We start from the raw sequence: 12,508 nt of genomic DNA on the forward strand, positions 1-12,508 counted from the left end.
AAGAAACAGAGCAAGGCTACTCGGCACAAGAAGGAGATGCTTACCTATGAGTGAAAGGAGGCATTATCCGGTTGTAGAGACAACCGAAGAAGACGTGGAGAAGATTCACGCACAACAACACAATACTTCGAGGAGGTGTGAAAACAATCATGTGAATATTGGAGTTTATAAATGTTGTAACAATCAGGGACTACAATGTCATGTTGACACAGGATAAGTCCTGCAATATTTAGTATTGTTACTATTGTGACTAGTACTAGTCTCTCAACTGCAAGAACCTCATAAACGTGGAACTTGTGTGTTAAGTGACTAGGAAGTAACTGAAGAGCAATGGTGGAATGATAAGATAAAAGAACTTGAATTTTGAATGATGAGACTGCTCATTTGTTAATGTATTTTTCCTACTTAGCCTGTTCCATCAGAAGATATCATCAATTGCTACTTTCGACAAAGGCAGCTCGCCCTCCTTTTCCATCTCCACTCCCGGTTCAAACTCTGTCAATTTAACATCCGCAAGTTTCATCCTCCCATCATGATACCATGTCAAACCAACGAACACAAAATTTCAATATAACTAAATAAAAGATAGTAGGAGACAAACGTGATTTGCTTTTTCTTTTAACAACGTGACTTGTTTATATAAGTTGAAGAAAAAAAATAAAAGAAAATCTGTATAAACTTCATGATAAAGTCAAAACAAATCATAGTTCACATATTTATCTTTGTTATTATAAATGATAAAATAACATGTTTATGTTAAACAAAATAATTTTGATATTATTTTATTAATTTCGAATTTATATATTAATTTCGAATTAATATCTTAATTATTGAAATATATTGGGTAAAAAAGTCAATTCTTAATTAAAGAAGTGTAGTTTTCAAAAATTAAAATAGAAAATGCAATTTTCAAATTTCAAATCCTATATAGGGTATTTTGCAAATTATCCCTTTATTTAATAGGGAAAATTGTTTTTTTTAATTAAAAAAATGATAACTATATCCCTTTAGACTAATCTCATATACTTTATGTTTTAGTAGACTAATTAGTTTCAAAATGGCAATAATGCCCTTAAAGTTGTAATTTTTTGTTTTTTCGTTTTTTTTTGTTTTTTTTATAAAAAAATCGATTTTTTCAAAATATGAAAGTGAATATTCTCAAATACTTTGTTTCCATATTTTTAGGAACTGATTAATTATCCGTAGAATACAACTAATATATAGAAATCAATTTCTACAGGTTTTTAAAATTATAGTAATGTGTAGATTTTGATTTTATATGTTTTAGATTTACAATAAATCTGTAGAAGTCGGTTTCTACGTGTTGTAGATTTATATTAATGTGTAGATTTTGATTTTTTTAATATTTTAGATCGGTAGGTGAAGCGCGAAATGTGTATTCTAAATATTTTTAGAATACTCTTATTTACGTATATCACATATTCTAAACATTGTAGATTCAATGAAAAAAAATGGATTTTGTTTTCTATTTCGTAGAATGTCATTTCCACTTTATTTAGAACATAATTTGAAATTTATGATTTAAACATTTTTAGAACTGAAAAAATACCACTAAGTTCATATTGGTATTTTATTAAAAGTTACTATTTTTCTAATTTTTTTTTGTTTGTAAAACTATTTATTATATTTATTTTCAAAAATATTAAAGGGTGTTATAGGTAAAAATGACACAAAATAGATATTAGTCTAAAGGGACATAATTATCATGTTTTTGCTCTAAAAAAATAATTTCCCCTATTTAATATTTAATGTCAAATCCTAAAATAAAATTATGAATTGTAACTAGGGCTAATTGGCGAAATAGCTAAGTCTGGAAGAGAAATTAAGTATATGAACATGATTTTGACATAATTAAATGGGTAACAATTGTCTCTCACCTCATCTGGTTCTACCCTCCACGCTTACAAGTCTTCGGTGAGAGAGAGATAAATGACGTTTAGGAAATTAAATAGATGACGATGTGATAGAGAAAGAGATGACGTTGCGGGAAGGAGGAATGGATGATATTCACCATGCACTGTGCATATCATAAGGAGAGAGTAGAAGTCACGTCCTCATGAAAATAACCGCATGCTATTTACTGAGTTCAGTAAATATGTGGATGAGAATAGACCACCCTCAGAAAATATCTAGCATTCCATATATTTTGACAGTCTGTCCATCTCTTGTTAAGTAAGAAAAAGACATTGACGAAGGTGAAAGCAGAGAACGAGTTAATGCTCAGCAGATTCGAACAGGTAATCATCAGTAACAACCAACTAATCCTTGTATTTATCTGTATTTGTAGTTGATGATCAGTATAGTGTTTAATATGTACGATTGTCTCAATATGGAATGGACCATTTGATGTAGATCTGAGATAGTAATTTTTTTCCTCCAACCTACAGATGACAGGGCAGGATAAAGTCTTACTTGTCCATGGGACGTGGGTCCGTGATAGCGATCAACAGTGGATATTTGAACCTAACATAACGGCCAAAGTAGAACATTTCATTCGAATTTTCTCCGGGATGACGATGACAGAGTTATTGACTTCGGTGAGAGAACGCTATCAACTATCATCGACAGATGCTACGCTCAAGCTTTCATATCAATATCCCGAATGGGTGAGCTTTGGAGATGCGGAGCTCGAAATGCCTCAGTACATAACCGAGGACACCGAAGTCGGTGTGTTTCTAAACATGAGGAGATCTATTGAAGAAGTTCCTCTATATGTCTCTATCTACCGCCAATCACATGGAGGGAAGCTACTTACTAAGAAGCGCGAGACAGAACAGAGGGTGCATATGGCCGAGGATGGTGGAGATGGAATCGATGAAGAAGACTGGCATACCTTTGCACTATCCGAAACCCCACTGACCATTCCACTCACTCAACCGAAAACAAAGGCGATTTCACATGAAGTTCCGGACTATTCTGTTTCAAAGGCGGTGCGATCTAGAGAACGACTCCCAACTATTCCACCTTCTCCAGGTGGAATAGTAATCACAGAAAGAGGTGATCCCACCCGCGCTACCAGTCGTCAGACAGGCCCGAGTGATAGGGAAAAAAACAAACGTCCTGTGGAAGAGGAAACAGAATCAGAGTCTGACTCAGATGATGACATGGTCGTTCCTGTTGTTCCCCCGGTTGGTGGTGAAACCGGAGAAGGGTCTAGGCCGGTCCGGAGACGTCTATTATTTGGAAATGTTGGCATTCCAGACACTGACGGTGGAGTTGGAGATTCAAACTCTGGTTCAGATGATTCTGAAGAATTACCAGTAGACGATGGTCTACACTGGGGTAAATTCGATGAAGCACTCCACGAGATGCTAAACAACCCGTATACGCCAGCTTTTTTTGGAAGGGATGCTCCACCTGTATTCAACAATCGGGAGGGAACAGGTAAAAAATAACTTCTAAGTAAATAGAAATGTAAACCTACATCATAAGGAATGAATTTTGATAGAATGGATTTCTAATGCCCGCTTTCTATACTATATTTGGAATGTAGTAACTAATTCCATACTATATAAAACAATTGACATGCAGCTGAATGTTTCATTGACTTTGTAGGGGTTGACACGGCTCTGGCCGACATCCAATACGAGGGAGATGACTTTTATGTGGGTCGTGTTCTCAAATCCAAAGCCGACTGCAAAATCAAACTTGCAATACATGCTATAAACCGGAAGGTCCATTTCAAGACAACTCGTTCAAGCCCTTCCATACTACTTGCACAATGCGTTGGTGATGCATGCCCATGGCGCGTGTATGCGGTCTTGTTAGATGCCAGTGGGAACTTCCAAGTCAGACAAGCTAACCTAGTTCACTCTTGCACCGTTGAGGACCGTAGAAACTACCACAAACTTGCAACGACTATCGTGATTGGCCAGATATTGCAATCTCGTTTTGTTGGTATTAAGAAGGGCCCCACTGCCGCCGCAATAAGGAAAATATTGCTAGATGAATTTCATGTCAACGTTTCATACTGGAAAGCTTGGAGAGCTAGAGAGATGGCGATGGAGCAGGCAATGGGGACCATGGTTGGGAGTTATGCACTGATACCTCCATATTTGGCACTCCTTCAGTCTTCTAATGTAGGAACCGTATGCTACGTGGAAAGTACGGATGAAGAAGAAGGTGGAACACGGTTTCAATACTGTTTTGTTGCTTATGGAGCATCGGTGGCAGGGTATTCGTGTATGCGGAAAGTTATTGTTGTTGATGGGACGTAGCTTAAAGGGAAGTATGGTGGGTGTCTACTTTCAGCCTCAGCACAAGATGGGAATTTCCAAATATTTCCCCTTGCGTTTGCTGTTGTTAATAGCGAAAACGACGATGCCTGGGAATGGTTTTTCCAGAGGCTACAAGCTTTTGTTGTCGATACCCCGGGCTTGGTTTTCATCTCTGATCGCCATCCAAGTATCGCCACTGGACTGAGGAAGGTAAATATCCGGACAATCTTCAGTGAACTTTAAAGTTAACATATTCCATTTTTCAACTATACTATATGTAACATTAACTGACTATATAATATTTTTGTACTTGTACAGGTATACAACCATGCTCAGCATGTCATATGTGTTGTCCATCTGTGGAGAAATGTGATGGCAAAATACAAGAGTAGCAGACTCGCCAACCTTATGTCCGCTGCTGCAAGAGCTTTTATGTCCGCTGCTGCAAGAGCTTTCACCGTGACTGACTTTAATAAGAAGTTTATTGAAATTCAGAAAATCAGCCCAAATTGCGCGGCTTACTTGGTTGATATAGGTGACGATTATATCTGATATTATATAATTTCGGACGATACTATACTATATTGCTTTATTTCCATTCTATCTAATACAATAAAGTACTAAATATAAAACTGGCCACTACTTATTAAAGTTGTTAACAAGGTTCGACCAGTGGACTAGGGTTCATTTCAAGGGGAATAGGTTTAACATCATGGATTCAAACATAGCTGAATCCTGGAATGGGGTGCTTAAGGAAGCACGTGAATATCCCCTCATTACCATGTTTGAGTACATACGTACAACAGTTCTGTCTTGGTTCGCATTGCGTCGAGCGAAATCAACCCGGGAGCAAGGAACTATCACCCCAAATGTCAGGAAACTCGTGGAGGAAAATTTTGATCTCTCCACCGCTATGGCTGTACGTGATATAGCCGATCTTGAATACCAAGTGCAGGACTCCGCCGGGGAGTGCTTCACAGTTTTATTGGGTCCCGGTACTTGCACATGTGGTGAGTATCAACTAATAGGGATACCCTGTATGCATGCGCTAGCTTGTTCCACCAGGGTTGGATTTCCATCAGATGCGCTGGTGGCACCGGCTTACCGCGTACCAACATGGCGCAAAGGCTTCATCGGAAAAATCTATCCGGTCCCATCTGTTGGTGGATTAGAACTCGGATCTGGAACTAGAGCTCCATTACTTCCACCAGCAGTACGCCGCCCACCTAGGCGTCCTAGAAAAGTCCGCATCCTATCACGTGGGGAGTACAAGGTAATCTACTCTACCATTGATGAAATTTGTAATCAAAGAACGGAATAGTTAGCTAAACTTATGGAATAGTCAGCCGGAATAGGAAATTGTTCAAATGGACCAAATATATAGTACAATATGTAAATATTGTCGTAATACCTATTAATATGGAACGTTGTTGGGGTCAAAAACGGTTACGACGGAATTACCACCCGAAAATCCTCGTAGATCGTATTTCTGAAAGAGTTAGTAAAAGAAGAGACGTAATTTTCGTAAAAATAACATATACGAGGTTTTTACAAAGAAGTATCCTTTGGGATTCAAACCGAACAAACCAAGCTCGGTCGCTACGTAGCGACCGAGCTCAGCCAAGCTCGGTCGCTACGTAGCGACCGAGCGCTCGTCCTGCTCGGTCGCTACGTAGCGACCGAGCGATCGTCCCGCTCGGTCGCTACGTAGCGACCGAGCTCAAGCCAAAGCTCGGTCGCTACGTAGCGACCGAGCACTCGTCTCACTCGGTCGCTACGTAGCGACCGGGCTCGAGCCAAAGTTCGGTCGCTGTGTAGCGATTGAACCTTTCCGAACATCGATACGACACCAGTCCATGCATTCTCGTCAAACCTTCGAATGCTATCTCCCGAAGACCGTAGCAAGCTCAGTCCATGTTTCCCGCCATTCTAATTCATCGATAAAACTTCGCGGATTAGAAACCGCGGAAAACTCGTAGTAAACGTGTCGAGTCGGAAAACGGCCCAAAGGGACCTAAAACACGACTCGAGGCCCATCCTACGATTTTTCCTAACCAAAAGCCCGTGAACCACAGCATGGTTCACGCTTGGCCCACGAGGAAGGATAAATGTCAAGTTTCCGCGGATAAATACGGAAGTTTTGAAGATAATTGTGAAGATCGGGAAAAATGGAATATCTCCATTTTTATGCTATGACGGCTTAAGGGCAGAAGAGTAAAAGCGTAAACCGACCTTGGAGCTAGTATATAAGGAGTCCTAGGCGAGGAGCAAGAGATGAACTTTTTCAGAGCAAACTTAGCACTTAGAGCAATTTAGGCAATTTTCCGTTTTTGTTATTTCGAGCTGCGACTCAATTAGGTTTAGCCGTCTTAGGGTTGCTAGAACTAGGAATCTCGCCGACAGCTCTCGAGCCCAGGCTTATACCTTGTTGTAACGCTCATACGCAGATTCGGAATAAGATCTACTTTGCTCTCTTTTCGATTTCTTATTTTTATCGTTGTTATTCTCGTGTTCTGATTGCTTAACGTGTGGTAATTAACAGATATCCGGGTCCTCTGGGAAACTAGGGTTTTCTTAGTTTCCTTATTTAAACGGAAATCGACAGTGTGAATTTCGGTTCCCACAAACGGTATATATTCTACATTTAGGCAAGAATGATATCCGTTTAACTTTGGTATGTAGAAAGGAGGAAGCTCGTCAAACAGAAAATGCAAACGTTGTGGCCGTTCGGGACACAACAGGGCATCATGCCGCAACCCAATATGATAAGCTATAACTAAGGAGAAGGCAGCAGAAGGCAGTTCGATGAAATATTTTGGGAACTGGGTGATTATGCAGTAGCCAGTATCGTCTAAAGACCGGGCATGTACAGGAAGTGGAAATGGGTGAAAACAGTGTTTTAACCAAATAGAATGGTATATGCTTCACGGTTATATATCTATCTATTTGGTATGTACATATTATGTTATGTAGACCCCTTTAAATCACAACTCTTGTGGTTGTTGTACGGAACACCCCATACCTTCTCTTTTGTCTAATATTAATAATGCCGTTCTCCTCTATTTGCTCACACCTTATAAGCCTTAAGCGTTTATGTTGATGTTTCTATACCATTTGCGATTAGTACTATACTATTGCTAATACATTCGAACCGTTAACAATAGAAATCCTAAACACAACATCTCCACTCATATATGATTCTAAATCCAATACAATAACACATTTTAATCCAATACAATAACACTCATATATGATTTTAAATCCAAAACCTAAACATCAACACCCCCACCCTTATTGAAAACTAAACCCAACCCCCCCTCCCCCCTCACCCTCACACCCGTAACCCTATACACATTACGATTACCCAATGTAACGTGATATTATAAATCGTCATACATGAAATATACCCATAAATCCAACATCCAACCCCAACACCCCAAACAACCCTTCATCAACACTAAACCCAATACCTTTCCACAAGTTAACATTTCCACCTCAGCACAACAAACCAACCCGTAGGGAAAACTAAGCCCAAACCCCCACCCCACCCCCATAAACCCTAAACCCAGTACAATGCCCCATTTTAGACATGTTGTGGTTGTTGTACGGAACACCGGTAGACTTTTTCTTTTGTGTAATATTAATAATGCAGTTATGTAGTATGTTCACATATCTTAGAAGCATTTCGTGTGTAGATTGATCATACTATACCAGTTATTACCAGTACTATACTATAATTAGTCCTCTATGTCGGTACCAATCGAAATACTAAACATATCATCCACACGCTTACAGAAAACGAAACCCAACCCTCCCCCCCCCAATAACCATAAACAACATAAATATCCTACAAGTAACGCTTCAGCGTACTATACCATTTCTTATAAGACTATACTATATTAAAGTTAATATGGTGAAGTTGAAATAAGCACACAAACCAATAACCATTACAAAAGGAACTCTATACAGTTAAACCCAATACCTGTACAGACGTTAACATTTCCACCTTAGCACAACAAACCAACCCGTATGGAAAACTAAACCCAAACCCCCACCACACCCTCATATACCCGAAACCCAATAGAATGCCCCCTTTTAGACATGTTGTGGTTGTTGTACGGAACACCGGTAGACCTCTTTTTTTGTGTAATATTAATAGTGCAGTTATGTACTATGTCCACATATCTGACAAGCATTTAGTGTTTACATTGTTTATTCTATACAGTTTTTGCCAGCACTATACTATAATTAGTCCTCTAAGTCGTTACCAATCGAAATACTAAACATAACATCCACACGCTTACAGAAAACGAAACCCAAACCTCCCCCCCCCCCAATAACCATAAACAACATAAATATCTTATAATGAACCCATAAGCTTCAACGTACTATACCATTCTTTAGAAGACTATACTATACGACGGTTTATATGGTTAAGCTGAAATTCGCATACAAACCAATAACCATTACAAAAGGAACTCTACAGAGTTAAAAAAATTTGGAAAACACCCCCTAAAAAGACACACAAACCCAACAATCCAACCCCAGGAAACCAAAGAACACATCCTCAACACTATACCCAATACATTTCCACTCACTAACACTAAAAAGAAAACCTAAACACAACAAACCAACCCGTCCGGAAAACTAAACCCAAACCCCCCACCCCACCCCCCCCCCCCCAAAAAACCCTAAACCCAATACAATACCCACTTGTCTGATACAAACGTAAACACCAACAACCCCACCATTTTTGAAAACTAAACCCAAACCCTCCCCGACCCCTTAATCATATAGATAGTACCATTACTCCTTCCAATGTGAATTTATCAACCGTCATATATGGGATGTGTTTAATTTACATAGGATTTTGTAGATGAACATAAACTTGGGTATGACTCAAGAGAGACTGACTTAGCATATCCTTCGTTCCACATGTTGTACTATCAGTACTCTAAACGGTAAACACTAACTCCCGAAAAATATACTATTTTCATTGCATGGAATAAAGAAACCTGGGACTGAGGACATCATAAGTTAAACATAAGAAATCATCGTTTGTTATTCTGAAGAAACAAAGGATTACAGAGTAAAACATAAAGAGGTAGGAGAAAGGGAATACAGCAACACAATGTGGATTACATCAAACACGAATGAACATAAAGTAGTACAGTTCTGAAAACGACTAAACTGCAGGATTAGGGGGGACCACCTTAAACATACCCAGGGTAGAGATCGCATAGTTCTCCGCTGCAACACGGACCTCGTCTTCAGTGAGAGCCAGATCAATCAAAGGCTTCCCCACGGCAGCAATCTCTAACAAAATCAGTGCCACAACCGCGGCGTACCCTAACAACAGGAAAATGATTATTATAAATACTTTGGGGAATGCTATACTATTTACCTCACATAGTATAGGAGGTTATGCGTATGGTATAGTGCGGTGTGTTAAATAAAAATTTAAATGAGAGGCGATTAATACCTGGATGTTCTAGTAGAACTGGTATGTCTAAGCGAGATATGGGGAACGGAAGTTAATTCAACTCACGAGGTCGTGAAGTTAGACAGAACCTCGATACCATGTGGGGCAACTCACGAGGTCGTGAAGTTTGACGACATCTTTCAACACTGAAATAGGAGGACATGTCTGGTTCGCGTCCACCACATAGATGGCCCACATAGGCAAATCTACTATCATACCAATCCAGTGTCTGTCTTTAACCAGAATCAGAGTGTAGAGAAAGTCTACTTGCGTAAACCACTGTGGCCGGTGCATGAACTGACTGCGCAGAGACACCGGAAAAGTGAAGGCGGACTTATCTTGCATGGCTTCAAAAGCAAGATAACTTCGGATCAGATCGATAAAGAAAGGTAGAGGGATGAAGTCAAATTTTGAAGATGGATTGCTGTCACGCCTCTTTCTTATCCAACCTACAACACGATCCACAGCCTACAAAGTAGACATAAATAAGAAGGAAAACAAAGAAACAAAATTTATGCAAAGGAGTGAGGATTATAACTTACCTCATACGAACAAACACCGGTGCAATTGAACAGATCATCCAAAGAAGCAATGGAACTGATTGACCCGAGGGATGGCGCATTTGATCTGAAGGCAAGTGGTAATACCGTTAGTTGATTATTGCCTGACTATACCATATTATGTCATATGGAATATATAGTTTTCAAATGGAATAGTAACCATGCTATTCTTTCAACTTACTTTGCCTCCGCCATTGTCTTCAGGAAGGCCTCTCTTGCAGCTGGGGTTGGCGGAGAAAATGGGGAGAAGCCACCTATAAAGGTGTGTTTTTCTTGAGGACGAGGCTTTGGGTTACTTGGCTCAGCCGCCACCTTTTTAACCCGTTTAGGAGGTGCAGGATTATCATCAGTTTGACGCGCCACTTTCTTGTTTCCATCTTTCTTACGGACGGCGGGTGCAGGAGGAGTGTAGCATTTCGTACTTGTATGCGTACGTCTACTAAAACGCCTGCCACCATCGGCTTGACCACCGGCTGCATCAGTGTTCACTCGTCCAGCCTATTAACATAAACTTATCACCTCTGCAAACACACTTTACATTTGAGCTGGGAAGAATGTAAAGCATTATACCTGAACTTTAGTAATTGTAACATCATCTTCAGCCACATCCTCACCCTTATTCCCAACAGCAGCCTCACCACGATCGGCATGCACACCATCAAGACCCACTTTCTCCGGATTGACATCTGATGATGTCTGAGGTACATCAGTTCCAGAACCAGCGAAGGATCGGACCGGGTTCTGCCAATGTAAAGCACATAGAATGGAATCTATTAACAAATGGAGTAGTTATATAGATTTATATATGCAAATATAGTATAGAGAACTTACTTTATCAATGCCCGCTTCTGATAGAATTTTATTAACGACGCCAGACACTGGGTCATCAACGCGGCGTTCCGATGATACATTCACTTCGTCCTAGATAGATTAACCACATTTTTCAATTAACTGAGCCAATATACATTATTATAATATTAAGACAAAGCCGACAATTTGACTGCTTATCAGGTTTCTACTCATTCTTACCACATCAACTCGAGGAGAAGGAGGATTGGAGGCATCAGAATTGTTAGGGGATGCGACGTTTACCGAAGGCGAGGGATTCTAAATTAAAATAGTATGGTAATGTCAGTGACAAATCTCAATATGGAAAGGGTCTACTCCCATGAACTGCATAGAATGGTATAAAACACAACAGAATTTAAAGGACAAACCTCCACGTTTATGGGGTCATGTCCAATGTCAGCATCTCCCCCATGCTCGCCCACCTCCACGTTTATGGGGTCATGTCCAATGTCAGCATCTCCCCCATGCTCGACCCCTGTCTCAGCTCTAAATTCGGGTCCATGAGTTGAGTCGGTCTGTTTACCCGGAGATAGTCCTCCACCCCTTTCTCCTTCATCCAGATTCTGTCCCAAACCAACCGAGGCGGTCTCTGTTGCCGCAACATCCTCTCCATCTCGCGGTGTTGACTGGAGAATAATACAAACAATTAGTATGATATGGAATAGTCTGATGAGCTAATGGAATGTTATACTATAGAATAATAATTTCATTGTATTGAGATTTACCTCGGGAACACCAGTATGTGTAGTGTGTCGATCGGGATTAACCTCTGTATAGTTGAAATCATCATTCTGACCTGGGAATGGTGACGAATGTCTCCCAGGACTGAACCCATACGTTGCTCCCATATCCGCACCTCTAAGCCCAGACTTAAGTAACTGATTGATCTTATCAAACTCCCTTGTGACTGTAGTTTCCAAATGGGCAATCGCGGTGGTAGCTGCTTGTAAGTCGGTTCGAAGGCCTCCCATTTCAGAATTAAAATGTCCCTTCAAACTCAGAATATAGCCCTCAAACATTGCAATTACCTTATCCTCGTATACCTCAGCTGCACGCCTAAGTAATGTTTCGACATCAACATGGAAACTCTCACCACCATGCGGGGCACCCGAGGGGTTAGCTGATGATTGCCCTCTCGGATCTCCAGGGTAACCACCACTCTCTACGCCACCACGATGAGCATTATCCTTTTCAACCGGGTCAGGAACATTTTCATCACTTGACTCCGAAGTTTGTGCATGACCCTTCTTCAGTTTAACATCATCCGCTTTCACACCACCTGACCAAGTGTTATGCTCAAATGGGTAATCATCGTCAATCAAAGCAACCATGGTATCAACACTCGTATCTTCCTTATCTCCCAACCCACGATAAAGATC

General features: G+C 40.2%; 1 protein-coding gene across 5 annotated transcripts; it reads right to left on the minus strand.

The window, feature by feature from the left end:
* Positions 1-8,382: 8,382 nt before the first annotated feature.
* Positions 8,383-12,508, minus strand: LOC108871319. Of its 5 annotated transcripts, XR_004449019.1 has the most exons (4): positions 11,855-12,508; positions 10,462-11,755; positions 10,263-10,347; positions 8,383-10,188 (listed from the first exon to the last, which is right to left on the minus strand). XR_004449019.1 is itself a non-coding variant. In XM_033274367.1 (3 exons), exons 1-3 carry the CDS (start codon positions 12,458-12,460, stop codon positions 11,441-11,443), a joined length of 867 nt encoding a protein of 288 aa, XP_033130258.1. In that variant the 5' UTR covers positions 12,461-12,508; the 3' UTR covers positions 8,383-11,440. The 5 variants fall into 5 exon arrangements, 2 of the variants coding, with proteins under 2 accessions (XP_033130258.1, XP_033130249.1); XR_004449018.1 differs by having other exon boundaries at positions 8,383-11,021; positions 11,112-11,755; XR_004449017.1 differs by having other exon boundaries at positions 8,383-10,347.

Source organism: Brassica rapa, chromosome A01 (assembly GCF_000309985.2).
Source record: "Brassica rapa cultivar Chiifu-401-42 chromosome A01, CAAS_Brap_v3.01, whole genome shotgun sequence".
Lineage (NCBI taxonomy): Eukaryota > Viridiplantae > Streptophyta > Magnoliopsida > Brassicales > Brassicaceae > Brassica > Brassica rapa.